The sequence below is a fragment of the Carex rostrata genome, chromosome 11 (genome assembly GCF_964058835.1).
Source record: "Carex rostrata chromosome 11, lpCarRost1.2, whole genome shotgun sequence".
Classification (NCBI taxonomy): domain Eukaryota; kingdom Viridiplantae; phylum Streptophyta; class Magnoliopsida; order Poales; family Cyperaceae; genus Carex; species Carex rostrata.
The window spans coordinates 2223630-2239768 of record NC_135928.1 but is presented as its reverse complement, the minus strand read 5'-3'; the positions used below and the strand labels follow the sequence as shown (position 1 = coordinate 2239768).

Here is a 16139-nt window from a genome sequence, read left to right as displayed (position 1 = left end):
AACAATATTAATTTAAACTAGCAAGTTGGGTATTAACTGATTATGATTTCCCCAGGATGAGTGTGAACTGTGAAGGCATTAACTGAATTCAAAACAATAGTACTTCAGACAAAAATCACGCTAACTCAATATTGAAACAAAATTAAAAGAAATTATCAAAACCATTTTTCTTTACACATGCCTCTACAAGCCCTGAGATTTTAAAACTACAAAACCAAAAAAAATGGTACAGCTGTTCCTTTTGTACACTTAAGTTACAGCCGTTCCATTTGTACATTTTAAGTTGAAGCTGACTCTAAAATTTAATGTTTCATACAAGCATAGCAAACTATAAAAGAAAAAGAAGAAGAAAAAAAAAAGGAAGGGCATTTACAATTTGCACAAAATTACTAGGTCCTTCATCATGTCTCCTTTATCACCAAGTACCATTACCAGAGGGCTTATTTGAAGCCTATTTGGTAAGTGGAAAAAAAAAACCAGCAATTTTTTACTGGTCATTTTGTTTGAAATTTTTTTACCGCTTAATAAATGTATCCCAGAAATTACTCCCACAATCAACAGCAACTCAACCTCTCCTCATTTAGAAGGGTAGTTTCAGTGCAATCTTTTTATGTTTCATAGGGACATAGCTTGAATAATATATTGTAGTTTAGCAAGGTCATGCTTGTATCTTCTTCTTTCATTTTACTTTTGAGGATGTGAATAGTTGGCTTCCAAGGGTAACAGTTGCACCTTCACCCATTATGGTCGTGAGGCTCATCTCCTTTTCGCGAATCCTCTCTATCTCCATTTCTACATAGTGCATTGGTGGTCGTCTCTCGCTGCTTTGATTCACGCACCAAGAAATGAGCCGCATAAATTCCCCCATTCCTTCCATAGTGAAGTTTCCACTCATTCGTGGATCAACTATTGTTGCTATATCACCTGATTCAGGATGCCTTTGCATCTGGAAATAGGAATGTCATTTGTACTTGTACAAATAAATCACCTGTTGAATGATTCTTTGATTATATATACAAAGGAGGTATTGAAAAAGATTGTATTACCAATTGAATAATGCTTTGATCTGCTCTTGCTTCTCTTCCACTTGCCAATTCGATTAGAAATACACCAAATGAATAGACATCACTCTGTATAGTGTATATCGCTGACTCTTTAACCCTATTTAAGAAAAGAATATCAGCAGCCATCTCATTTAGTGCAAAAAAATTTGGAACTCAAAAGTTTTTTAGAAGCTTTAGAAGGAAGTGGACCGAGGTAATTTACTCTGGATCAAGGAAAGGGTTGTCGGATACAGCTTCTTTGTATGAACTACTGGTCTCACTAGATCCACCAATCCGATCCAATAAGATTCTCAGACCTGCATCTGCTACTTTTGGTATGAAATCTTCGTCCACTAGCACATTTGATGTCTTAAAATTCATATGAACCAGTGGTGGGTTTAACGAATGTAGGTGACTCAAACCTTTAAAAAAATATATATATATAAACTAATTTAAAATTCTACTAGAAGATGTACTGGCTTAAGTACCAAAAATGTATTTTTGCATCATTCAACTTGGAAAAGAGAATATATATGAGTTCTCTTGCAGGAATAGGTGCAATTTTATGTCAACTCAATGGAGAAATGAAGGTAAACGTTGCAGATTTTGACAATATAAGGATTTTTTATTTGGTAATTTCCAGGGACACTATTGAAATAATGGCATCTCATTCCAACCTTTCGCAGTTCCATATGCAATACTAAGCCGGTGCTTGAATTCCAATTTTCTACTTGAAACCTGACCCGCACCTACAAATTAGAGTAACAAAAAACTAAATAAAAAAGAAACAAGAGAAAATCATTTAACTTCTTTCTATTATGAAAATTTTAGACCAATAGAGGACCAAAATACAAAGGTACCATATAAATGAGTGGAGACGCTTCCATTTGGTACATACTCGTAAACAAGCATTTGTAAGTTGTCTTCTTGGCAATACCCCAATAAGGACACAAGGTTCCGATGCCGAATCAAAGATAGATGATGTACCTAAATTAAAACAAATACAGATAAATCAAATAAATGCCAGCAGTTTCAAGACAAACAACTGAAAAATGTTGGAAATGTGGGGACAGCATACCCTGCCCCCATACACCTAATCAAGATGTAATCTCAATTAAGTTCTCAGTATCATGCCTGGTATTGTACCAAGGCAAGTTACCAACCCATGTACCAGTCTGGTATGGACTCTATAAGCATGTAAACACCACCAATAGTGACCTAAAAACCCAGTAAAAACAAACAACCTATGACTGGTATCTGCGAGGCATGTAGTTGTCTGGTAATTCGTACTAGAGCCCCCAACAAGGCACATACCACAACCAGCTATAAAAAATGATGAAACAGAAATATTGGATATTAAGTAAGCAAAAGAAAAAGAATTAATAGTTGTGATTGACATGCCACTCTTGCTGTACAGAAAAAAAAAAAAAATGAGTAAATACCTCTTGAACAAAAGCTTCGTTCGGGGCTGATGGCCGTCTCTTTATGGCAACAACAGTTCCATCATGTAGTAGACCTTTATACACTTCTCCAAATGCACCATGTCCTATGAGATTTATACTACTGAAGTTTTTTGTGGCCGCATTTAACTCTTCGATACTAACCCTTCGGGGCCCACTCAACTCTGACGAGCCTCCTGTCAGAACCAACTCTACTCCTCTCCCAGCTAAAGAATTAACAAAATTAATAAAACAGAAAGAAGATTGAAATAGAACTGCAACCAATGACTGTTATACCAGATACTGATATGGTACCAAATTTCCGCCTCTTGGTACAGTTTTGGGTATGTTTAACAATCACCTTGTACGGAGGGGTCAGAAGAAACTGTCTCAGAGCTAGGAGAATTGCTTCGCCTCCCTCGGCGGCGCAACGCGAAAAACCACAAGGCAACAAAAAGAACAATTAATAGAAGAACAACACCTGCGGCACCAGCAATAGCTGCCGCAAGAGTTGTTGACATTTATCTCCCGCACCCCCTGCCACGTCAACGGTCCATTGCCTGGCCCACCTCTCTCTTCTGGATTTATCCTGAGAAAGAAGAAGAATCTAGTTGAACTGGAGTAGATTAAAACTATGTCAAGGATGTTATTAAACCCAACTGTACTGATTTGCAAAGGCGAACTATAGTTGAAAGATGGATTAATATAGACTACTATCTCGAGCATGAAATCATTGTTGATAATTAAAGTATCGAATACATACAGTTGCTACATTTGAAAAGCTAAATCAAAAGAGCTAAGACAAACTGAAAACAAACAGTTATTACAAAAATTGTATACAAAATGCTGTTCTTATGCTAATTATATTCTCATACAACGCGGTAACATTTCTTTCTTTAAGGCAATTGAAGCGTTGCAATTAATTAATGCTCCATTGACAGATTAGAAAAACAAAATGAACAACCTATAATAGCTACGGTTTGTATCACCAAACAAGAAAGAAATAAATGCAATCCACTACATCTCTTTCAATAGTGAAGGCACGACTATTTTAAGTTGACTAATTAAATGTACCTTACTAATATAAGGATTCTCCATTTGTCAAAAAGAGGGAAAAAAAAAAAAAAAGCTTAGTGCACCTTATTAAATGCAAACTAAAAATTTTACAAATCCAATCTCTTTAAACAAATTAAAATTAATTTTTCATACCTTGAAATTTTCCAAATTAAGACTATGACAACTCTTCATTCGTTCTTCATTCTCCTCTCTCTCAATTCCGATTTTTCTGTGCCAAATATCCTCAAAATAAACCTCAAGGAAACGCAGTTGTCGAACCCAAATTGATCGAGCTCCTTTGCTAAATGCTAGAGAGAGAAACAGAGGAGGTGGGGGGAAGGAACTACACCTAAAGCTCTTCCTGTTGAGCTGTAACCATCATATAAAATGTAATTTGAACTACTCTCTCTATAAATATATATATATATATATATATATGACTTAACACACACACACTATATATATATATGACTTAACACACTATATTCTATAATTGTGTCTTTTCCCTTCTCTTATCTCTCTCTTTAAATTGGCAGAGGCTGTCAACAATTATGGAGATGAAAAGCAACTTTCGAGGGACTCTCTCTCTCTCTAAACTTATGATTCGGGTCAATTTGTGCCAATCATTGGTGAAGTGCCGACAATTTCTCCAAAAGGAAAGCGACACGGCTCCTATGCACAGTGTGTTGCATACAGCACACCAATACACACTAGAGCAAACTCAGTTCAAAATTGAGTGAGGAAAGAAAGTACCTTCACTGATTAGAGGCATCAATGGAAAAGAAACCATCTTGAATGGAGAGAGAAAGAGAGGAAACAGAGAGAATGAAATGTAAATAAGCGCCATGATGGAATAATAAAATTAAACAAATGTAGAGAGAGAGAGAGAGAGATAGGTTGTAAAGGCGATAGGATACTCTGTCGTGGGTCTCTCTTTCTCTCTCTACAAGTTGACTGACGACCTGACGTTACACGAGCATGTTTGAACTTGGTTCTGAGATTCGATGAAGAATTGAAGTATGAGAGAACAAAAAGGAGAGAGACAGATAAGGGGGGGATTGAGAGAGAGAGAATGTTTTGTAGAGAGATGAAAAGTTGTTATCGGAGGAGAGACAGCTAAGTTGACTTGTTCCTACAAGACTGTAAAATACTAAAATTTTAAAATATATGGAATTAACGGCTACCTTTCTCTCTTTTGGTGGGTACTTCTTCCAACAAAAACAGCTGGCTAATCATTTTTTACTCACTTTTACATAAATACCTTCTAAAATCCTATAACATTTTTGCTTTATAAATAAAGAACTATAATAAGGTAACACACATTTGTAGTGTGCATGTAATATATTTTTATTGATTCAATTTAATTTTGTAATGTTTTGTTATTATAGTTTTAATATTTTTTTTCTCAAATGATTTTAATAATGTCATACGGATAACTATACCAGCTAATTAATAGATAGTTTTACTCTATATTAGCCGGTATATATAAAAATGATGGCAGTTTGCTATTGTTATTGCACGTAATATATTCATTTTTCATATCAGATAAATAAATGAAACTCTAAGAAATCAAGGTGTATTTTGAACTATGAAATTTGATTAGTTGGTCCATACAAAACTTCATTAAGTTATATTGATTTTGTATATTCTATAAAGAAGTTATATTTTTAAAAGTGATACTAAAGATCACCTATTCACATTGCTTCGGAAATAGTAAAAAGTCTTTTACAAGGTATAATAAAAAGAAAAAAAAAATGAGCAGTGGGTGAAAATTAATTATGCATTGAACAGCAAAACACTTAGTTTTTTTTTTTTAGTTTAATGGATATCAATCTATCATACAATAATAAGGTTCAATTTATATAAACTTATTTCTCTACAATGTTCGTAATAGTTATTGACTTAACAATACAATAGCTAATTGCTATTTCTTCAGAGTTATTTTTTTAATTCTTGACAGGGGCTGTCAAAATTTTCATTTCTCAGGGTTCAAATGCAAAATTCCTAAGATAATTCCTTTCCTTCTTTTAAAGGAAAGTTTGATTACGATATGCAGCTTGGCAGTTCATCTAGTTAATTACAAAAGAAAATTGATTGGGGGGCGGTAGAGTTGTGCTGTCCGGTACGGGCCGGGCGGGCAGGGCAAATCCGGGCACGGGCACGGGTATCACGGGTAGACGGGTATCTTGGGCTGGGCATTCCGGGTTTTTTTTTTCAAAAATTGTGCCCTGTCCGTCCTATACCCGTGCCCGTTGTACCCTTGAGGGGCAGGGCAGTCCGGTCCGGTTTTTTTTTCTGTTTTTTTTAAACACTGTCGTATAAATATTATTACGTGTTTATAATTCGACTTTTAAAATCTGAATAGTTCAATATCAAATAGTGTATATATATACATAAAATTATCAAGTCACATCTTTATAATTCCTAAATAAATAAAATTTGTAACTTATATATAAAAATTATTCTTGCGAAAATTTGTATGTTTATTCGGCTAAGTACAAATGTATTTATTTATTTCTTTACACGAGTCATTTTATTTTAATTTCAAATTCTCATTCTAATTATATAGTTTCATAATTTATTTATATCTCAAAATTTTTAGTTTACATTTTAAATTGATAATATATTTTCTAAACGTTCATTTTAAATTGATAATATATTTTATAAATAAAAATGACTAATTATTTTAAAACAATGTTGCTTAAATCAATTACTTAAATCAATTACTTTAAAGCTTGAAGTTTAGCTTAAGATTTGAAGGAAAATATTTATTTGTAATCATACATGAAGATTTCCTTGGATATACTCATATACATATATATACACATGTGCAGTCACAAGAAAAATTGCATTTTGAATTATATATGCACACCCGTGATATTATAATTGCATTTTGAATTATATATACATATAAGCCCGTGCCTTTTTTTTTCTAATGAATGCAATAAAAAGAAAAAAATTGTATATGTATATATAATATAATACATGTATAATATATAATATATGTATAAACATATACATATACATATAATATATGTTTATTTGTTTACATATTGAACATATTTATTAAAAAAAAAATTATATATGGAGAATTGGGGGGAAATTTGGTTTAAATTTTGAATTTTTAAAAAAAAAAAAAAAAAAAAAAGGTATCACGACCTCACGGGCACGGGCACTAAGGACACGAGTATGGAGGGCACGGATACATTTCAGTCCGGGTATGATCGGGTTTTTTTCCTGAAAAGTCGTGCACTGCTCGTTTAATACCTGTACCCGCCATACCCGTTTACCCGGCTATACCCGGGCTAGGACACGGGTACCCCGGGCAGCAGGCACGGACGAACCGGGCACGGGCTGTCTTCTCGGGTATTGTCAAACCACTATTTGGGGGGCGGGGCTTTGCGAATTTAAGGTTTGAAGATTTTTGTCCTCTTTCTCTCTCTAGTGCGTCAAACTTCTGCAGTTCTGCACTTCTGCTTCACAGGAGAGAGAAACTTATCATGTAAAAGGTGCTATACAGCTGTATCAAACATCCATTCTATATGTTTTGGAGTACATATCAATACTATTTCAAGACGCTATTTTCTCCATTCTTTTTGAAATGGAGATCTCCATTTATTGTCTTACCAAACTCTTTACAACCGTTTATGTGAATATGCTTCTTCTTTTTTTATTTCGTTTTATACTACAATGTAAGGTAAATTATATTAAATTTCATGAACTTATACACTGTTCTGTAACTTGAGTACTGGATTCTCAATTTATGTTTAATATTGAGGAGACATGGAAACCAATACGGTCTCAGTGGGAAAGGTTCCCGTTCCATGCACAAGACAGCTGCTATCTTTGTTCAAGGTGCAAAGGTCAAGCCTTCCAAGCCAAATGGATTCATGTTGACTGGTCACATATGCACATGCACCCTTCAAAAATGGAAAATATAATAGTTTGGTTTATGGCCATGAGTAGAGGAAGGTGGCTGTCGGCAGTGTTTGTTTTCAGTGTGTAAAAAAAATTGTAACTTGCAACTTGCAACTTTTAATTGGTTTTAGGGTAAATATTATATGAGAAAATTTTTATAGATGTTAAAGGTTTTAATTCAAGAAAACAAATCATAATAATTAAATAACTTAGTAGAGGAGCTAGAATTAGTTTTGATCTAGTAATAAAATATAATATTTTCATTTAGACATTAAATAATTAAGTGATTTAATCTTCAACTTCTTTCATTAAAAAAATTTGGCTTGCTATACAAATTTATCTATATGGATTATTTTTTTTATCAATATTTATTTATTCAGTTAGATGAGACTAGGATGCTCATGAAGTTAACCAATTTTGTTTATAGAAGTTTAGTTTGTGAGTTAGAAAAACAAATTAAATTGTGTGACACGCATTGAAGTATGACCAATCAGATTTGCTCTCTTATTTCGGTTTCTTTTAAGTTTCTAGTTTCAATGGGAATGTCAAAATTAGGTAATTAATTGGGTATATAGAGGAATGTTAAGAATAACTTTATTTTCATTCAACAATTTTTTGAGTCCAAACCTGCTGAAATCCTATCCTCTCTCTTCTTTCTCTCTCTTAAAAGTTTTAAGAGAGAGAAAGAAGAGAGAGGAGAGAGATAGACAGAGAGAGGGGGATTTCTGGTTCCTGAAATCCAGTTAGGATTTCAGCAGATCTCAATTCCAATTTTTTGAGTTTTTCATTTCCAATGAGAATGTCAAAATTAGATATACAGTGTAATGTTAAAATTAGCTTCAGTTCTGATTATATATAATTTATAAAATAGTTTATGGGAATCAAGTCTTCAAATTTCATATCTCTGCTATTATAACAAAAAATTTATTCTATCCAATTTTGAATCCATAATTTCTAACATTTTTGTCATTAAACCAAAAACTAATTCTAAAAATAGTTGATGTTTTAATATCACTATATCAAAACATGGAAAATAAATTGCAAACCTCCTCTATCGCTCTATCTTTGTTTCTTTTTCTTTTAGAAACCTTGAAAATAAATAATGCGTCAACGAATATAATACGGTATGGATACGACATAGATGAAGGCATTTTCATACCCGTATTCAATCAAAATTAACCCTATGTATTCTAATCTTATCAGTCAGACATAACCTTATTAGTAAAATAGTAAATAATAAATAACTCATACAATCTAACAAAAAAAAAACCAACAAGTAAATATTTGAAATATTAAAATATAAAACAAAAATATATACTTATTGATCACATCATTTTTAAACTGAAATAGATTATTAATTAAGAAAAATTATATAAAATCAGGCAAAATATATCCTTATCATCTAATAATTAATTTTCTTTTTTTATTAATTCCCTTCGTAAATTAAAAAATTATATATGATATTTATCTATATCTGCTTAATTATAATAGCACAGATGGACGAATTTGATAAACGGATTACATTGACATTCTTAACCGACAGTCAAATAAAAATAAAAACCCCTCTACTACCTGGGTGTCAATGATAATCTTTTATTCATTTAACTGACCCGTATCGTATCCAAAAAAACGGATATGAATAAGATTATTTTTCCGTTAACTTTTCGGTATAGATAAGGATAACGGTTTTTTTTCGTTATCTTAACAGTTATCTTATAAGATAATTTTTAATAATAATTTTAGATATATATTTGTATGAAGAGGTGGGCTACGGTGAGTTGCGAAGTAAAGCGACTATTTTACTTCACGCTCATATTTTGCGATTTTTAAGTTCAAAATGTCGATCCGAACCGTTCATCTTGTTCTCCATATTGAAATGTGCTTGGAGACCAAATTTTACATTTTTTGGAATTTTTTTACTATTTATTAAGCAATTTTGAAAGTCGCTGATCTGATGGTCCAGAAAAATTTACTGTTTTTTACTGTTCACAGCGAAACAGCAATTTTCAAAAATGCTTAACAAATAGTAAAAAAATTCAAAAAAATGTAAAATTTGGTCTCCAAGCACATTTCAATATGGATTAAACATCTAACGGTTCGGATCGGTCGTTTGGGCTTTCAAAATAAAAATACGGCGTGAAGTAGAAACGCATTTTACTTCGCAACTCACCGTAGCCCACCTCTTGTATGAATATAATACATGATATAATAAAGTTTTGTATTTTACTAAATTTTCTTAATACAAATTAGTTGTATTTGTTCTTCTTTTTTCCTTGTTTTGCAAAATATTTTATCAAAAAGCACAAAATAAGATGTCTATGATATTTTTTTATCCATTTATCCGATCCGTATCATATTCTAAAAAACATATAAAAATAAATTTTTTTTTTTCATTATCACAGATATGAAAATACCTCCACTCGATACGTACCGTACCCGTTGACACCACCTCCCTACCTCTGTAAAACCTCCAACCGCAACCCGTAAATAAGGTCATTGTTTTATTAATACAAAGTATCAAAGGTGTAATTAAATATTTCCTATAAGAAAGTGAAATAAAACAATATTATATTCATCGTTCACAATCACTTCTCTTTCCAAGACAAATGTGTGTTTGTTATTAAAGCAATAATCAAATGTCTTTACCCTTATTAAATTTGCAAATTTGAACAAAATAATTTCAGTTCATCTCCATTTCTTATACAAATTACGCACCTCCATTTTATAGTGATTGCCATTTTTATATGTGAATATGATTTGGTGTTCCTGACTTTAGTTGTTTGTTTTCTCAATTTTTTGTTTTTGTTTAAACAATTTAGTGATTACTGGAGAGGATATATATATCAAGGTATTTTTCATGTCCAAAAATCTTGAATTTAGATTAGGTGAGTTATCTGATAAGGTTAGGTTAAATCTGAATTGTCTAAGTTAAAGTTTGCAGGAATTAAAAACAAGAGGAGGGTTCAAATGTCTCTATTTTTTGTGTCTTCATCATGCCTCTATTGATAAAAACTTAAATAACTCAAAATTTAAATTATAAATGTCAAAATAAAACCGTTAGATGTGATCTATGTTATTTTCTCTTATATGCTCATAAAATATTATTGCATTTCAATTTTGTTTTTATGTGAATTAATAAGTTGAAAAATCAACGTTTAGAAATTATCCATATTAGTACATTTTTTATAATCTCTTGATGACAACCAAAACAAAATTGAAATGTCGTAATATTTTACATGTGTATAGATAATATCTAATGGTTTTATTTTGACTTTTAAGTTTCAAATTTTTAGTTATTAAAGTTTTTAAAAATGGAGGTATGATAGAGACATTTGAACCCTCCTCTAAAAACAAACATCCTATATTTCAAATATATTAAAAAATAATAATTTGATTTTAACTAACCTAACCGTGTTAGATAGGGATGAAAACGGATCGGATATTATCCGACCGAATTCAGATCCGTATTCAAAAATTAGATACGGATATCCGTACATATAGTGGTACGAATATGGTTTTAAAATTTAATTATCCGTATTCGAATCGTAGATATACACAATATATATTATAAAAATATGTATGATATATCTACGAATATCTGATATCCAATTCGTATCCGAATCATAGATATAACCAAGTATGAATATCCGTCTAATATCCAATTCGTGTCCGGAAAAAAAAAAGTAGATACATTTTACCACTATCCGATCCGTATCCGATCCGTTTTCACCCCTAGCGTCAGATACCGTAGAGGATATTTGTAGTTCTCACTATAGTTCAATGCAACTGGAAAGTGCAATGTAACATGTAGTCCTAAGGATGTCAGAGAATAAACTAAAGGTTTTGACATTTCATATATATATATATATATTAGTTAATTTACTGAATCAATTAATATTGATGTCAATATATCTGCCTCCAGCTAGCACAATTATATTTATCTATATGCTTTAGTTGCCTATATCTCAAAAGAAAAAAAATGTTGAGAACCTGAGATTCATGAATCATCCCTCAAATTGTTTTGGCATGACAGTTGGAGTGCGGTTCCAAACTGTTAGAATTAGAAACCAATAAAATCTATTTTAATTTTAAGAAGTAGAATTACTTAATATAAAGTGTTTATAAATAGATACTGTACCTGATAGACTGGTTAGTATATTGTCTAAAAAATTGTCATTGGAAATTAAATGCAAGTCTAATGTTTGGTCAAGTAGATCAATCAAAATCACCTGTTATATATTTTTTAGAATAAATTTTATTCCAAGATACTAGTACGGGTCCCACCAGCACTCAAAAGTGATCTTGAGTAAAATATTGAAGCAAAAAGAAAAAAAAATCTTGAGTAAAATATAGAAACTTTTGGAATCTTTCGTCAGTGACGACTTTCAATAGGTTTAAATAATTCTAGACAATCTGGATTAGAAAATCTAAACTCGGTCATATAGCAATATAGCATCGGTTGGCTGTTGAGGGGATACAATATTTGAGAGAAATTTGAGAGATGTTGAGGGAATACAACAAGTAAATAAAGGTATATGTTTATTGGACAGATAAAATATCATTAAGTGATTAATTAATATACAGCTAATTAATCAGAATTTTACATATAATTTTATGTTTTCAATAAAGTTATGTACAAGTATATATACTTGTAATTATTAAAAATAATTAATTTAATTCATCAAACTTATCAAATGAACTTATTTAAATTTAAATTCATTGGTAATTAATAAAAAAATTATGAAATTATCATTAAGGGAAATTAAAATAAGACAAGGCAAAATATAATACATATAACAGATAAATTAAAAAAATAAATAAAACTGACTAGTTAATTAGCCGTATAAACATAAACGGACGATTCGTAACGATTTGATTATCGTTAATGACTAATTGATTGATTAATCGAGCTTCGGCTTTAACAACATTGGAATACAATATTTAAATCATTCATAAATAGATATTAGTATCTTGCCCGTGCGTTGTAACGAGAACATATTGTAAGATTTAACGTTAATATTGAACAAAGAAACAAATAATAAATAACAATAAAAGAAACAACAACAACAACAAATGACTTCTATAATTCAACAACCTTCCTTGCATGTCAATACACACTTTTTTACCATAATTATTTACAACACAAATGAAAAATATATATTAAATTTGAAGCTGAATATGAACTAATAATTGTTTTACTTCTTCATTCAACACAGATGGCGAAAAAAATATTATTATTTCTTCAATTGAATATATCACAGAAATGTAATTTTCCTTACTATTTACCAAGGTTCTAAATAGCATTTATCGCGTCATAGCGGGAAGCCTAAAAAAAAGCTATAGCGAAAGCTATGCTACATAGTGTTTTTTTTTATAAAAATTATATCATATATTTGTACTAAATATTAACATTATCTAAGTCTCATAAACAATAAATAACATCAAATTGATTAATAAAATATAATATTCATATTAAACCAATACAAAGTCCAAATTGCGACTCAAAATATCCACAGTAATACTAATATTATAAACTATCGATCTTTTTCTATTCAAAATATATTTAGCATCATGACATAATCTATCTTTTTTTCTATTTAAATTTCAAAATAACCTAGACATCATGGCATAATTAACTATCTTAATCTATTCAAACTACTATATAGTAAGTATCATTTTGTTACTTCAAGAAATATCTTAATATATTCAATATGAGTCTTTATTTAAAGCCCATATAAATTGAAAAGAAAAGAAAAGAAAAAACAGCTCATGTTGCATAGCGCGCTGTAGTTTCTTTATTTGATTTCGTTTGATGGATATCTCATTTAATAATTAATAGTTTAATATAAAGCTTACTACGTCAATTGCAAAACAAAATCACAGTTAAAATCCAATCTGAGCCTTTATTTAAATCCCATATAAATTGAAAAGAAAAAAAAAATAACTCATGTTGCATAGCGCACGCTATTTGCGCTACACGCTATGCGCTATAGCAGACCGCTATTACCGCTATAGCGCCTGTAGCTCAGATAGCGTGTTTTGATGCCATAGCTTAGCGTTTAGTCTCCAAAAACGCTATAGCGGCGCTATTTAGAACACTGCTATTTACACTAAGAAATAAAAATAAAATCATTTGATCTACAACAAATAGATCAAATGTTGATCCTCTTCGATGCAGTCCAATATTTTAAAAAATAAACAAACAAAATATGAAAAGTAGAGCTCTCTGATTCCTAATATGTTACAATTATATTTACACAAACCAGCTCAAAAGATGGTTTTTTTTAAGAAAATCAATTATATCTATAACCTTATATCATAAGGATGAGATTGATTATGTTTTAGTTGTATCTGATCATCTTTTTAAGTCTGTAAATGTTGAAAATGCCTACTGCGTGCTACTAAGATCACCACCACAACAATTGAAATTATAATGGCAATGTCTATTTTAGAATTGTTGCTCTTCTTTTTGGACAGATTGCATGAGGTCACGTTAGAACAAAGTTTTGTATCATCTGCTACTATGTTCATGAATGAAATTATTTCAAACAAAAGATGTAGAATAAAAGTTGGTTATTGAGTCTTAAAATTTAGAACAAACCTTAAGGTAGGTAAGTGAATCATCTTGTGACTTTTTGATGAGATCAGATGGATTGACCTGACCCATTGAGTTGTTTGTCCGTTAAATCTCTAATTAATTAATGAGAAACAACTTGGATCATGCCATGAAATTTTAAGAAACTAAAAATACAAGAAGGTCGCTTGAGTTTACAAACTTACAACGTTAATGGTAATTGAGACAGAACATCAAGAATAGATCCGGTTAAATTATTATGAGATGAGTCCGTGAAAAAAGAAAATATAGAAAACTCGTTACCAGAATATTATATATAAACTTGTTATAATTGAAAGGCTGAGATTAAATCTGAAATTTCAACTTTTAATCGTGACCGTTAACGAATCAGACACCCAACGTATTTAATAATGAAATGAAGAAGATCGTCTTCTAATTTCATCACAAAGTAGTTCAATGTAGGTCCATTCTTTTGCATCATTAATTGTGCATACTATATTCTTTCTCTTTTTCGATGTATAGTGATATGCAACTTTATTTGCTCAATTGCGTTTGAAGGACACTAGCAATTAATGACATGCACTACTGCCTGGCCCCCTGGATCACAAATATAAAGAAAGTATATGGATGTTGGATGCACTTTATTCAATCATTATGCATGACAACCTAAAAGAGTTCTCCATACTATTGCTCCTTAATTCTTTTTTAAATCTGTCTTGGCTGCATGGAATGGACAGAATCAGAAAATTAATTGAGATTAAAGAGGCTAGATGAATAAATTTCATGTAATTTCATTTTACGTGGGAGGTTAATAGTAATATATATGTAAGATGTGATTATTAACATGCAAAATAGAAGTGTTTATTAACATGCAAGATGTGATGCTTTACATGATGCATCCAAGTTAATTTTAAGTTATTCTATCTTCTTGTGCTTATGATGGCTGAATTTAACTTAAGAGTGTTAAAACATTTTCATTTTGGTAATATTTGAGATATATCAGCGCACTGTATAATTTGCTAGCACAAATTTTAATGCATCGGAATTTGTATAGAATTTACTCTTTAATTATGACGTATCGAAATTCATGCTGCATGAATCATGCATCGACAGCAAAACATGTAAAATTTACTCTTTAATTATGACGTGTCGAAATTCATGCATCGACAGCAAAACATGTGCTGGTGATTCTTAACAATTTTTCATGATCAAGATTAATCGGGAACCATGTACTAATTGACTGATTAGCTATGAACAGATTCAAATTTATACACGATTCATTTTTTTTTTTTTTACGTATCAGTTCTCATGCTTGTGAATTATAGATATTAATCATCAAAATTCGTGTAGTATGCTAATCGATTGCTGGACAATTTTCTCTCGACGAGTTTTTTTTTGAGGAACCAAACACCATTCCCTAATTAAAGGAATTGCGGTACAAATTTTCTTTATATAAAAAAGGTCTGAATTAGATATTAATATTAAGAATGATTTTTTATCTTTCATAATTAAGTATTTATTTATCTCTCACAATAATTATGAATTTAACTCACCTACAATAATGCACTTTGTTTAAACTTTTTTTGAGTAAAGATTAGAACTTGCGACCCACTCAACTATTTAATAACAACAAAATATTACTCTCTCCGGATTTCAAACTTGCAACCTCTCACACAGAATATTTACCTTTTTTTTTTTTTAGTAAAACGCCTGTAGGTTGATTATATCTGAATATTTATGATATAAGAATATTACTTTTGTCACTAGATTAAAAGTTAATTTTCATTTTGTTTAAATTTTGCTATTGGTAATACATTTTTTTGACAGTGTCAACCTATTTCAGTTTAAGTGTTTGTTTAAAGAGAAGAAAAATAATGGAGAACTCTTATGTATGATGCATAATGATTATGCTCTATACAGGAAGTTATATGTTCAAATTTTAAAGCTAAAAATAAAAATGAGTTGAACGGTTTTGACCTCCTCATCTGATGTATTAAGCTGTCATGCTCAAGCAAAAGGGAAAAACAAACGAAATAAAAGCAATTGCAATGAACCAAATCAAAGTAGATTTAGCCACAGAAAAATAAAAAATAAAACAAAAGTGAATTT

General features: G+C 30.8%; 1 protein-coding gene across 2 annotated transcripts; it reads right to left on the bottom strand.

Annotated features, from left to right (window-relative positions):
- Positions 1 to 115: 115 nt before the first annotated feature.
- LOC144561703 (putative serine/threonine-protein kinase PBL21) lies at positions 116 to 3994 on the bottom strand. Of its 2 annotated transcripts, XM_078310766.1 has the most exons (9): positions 3980 to 3994; positions 3692 to 3946; positions 2844 to 3071; positions 2486 to 2709; positions 1904 to 2030; positions 1721 to 1792; positions 1267 to 1465; positions 1047 to 1161; positions 116 to 946 (listed from the first exon to the last, which is right to left on the bottom strand). In XM_078310766.1, the coding sequence occupies exons 3-9, from the start codon at positions 3001 to 3003 to the stop codon at positions 680 to 682; spliced, it is 1164 nt and encodes a 387-aa protein (XP_078166892.1). In that variant the 5' UTR covers positions 3004 to 3071; positions 3692 to 3946; positions 3980 to 3994; the 3' UTR covers positions 116 to 679. The 2 variants fall into 2 exon arrangements, with proteins under 2 accessions (XP_078166892.1, XP_078166891.1); XM_078310765.1 differs by lacking the exon at positions 3980 to 3994 and having other exon boundaries at positions 3692 to 3968.
- Between the last annotated feature and the right edge of the window lie 12145 nt (positions 3995 to 16139).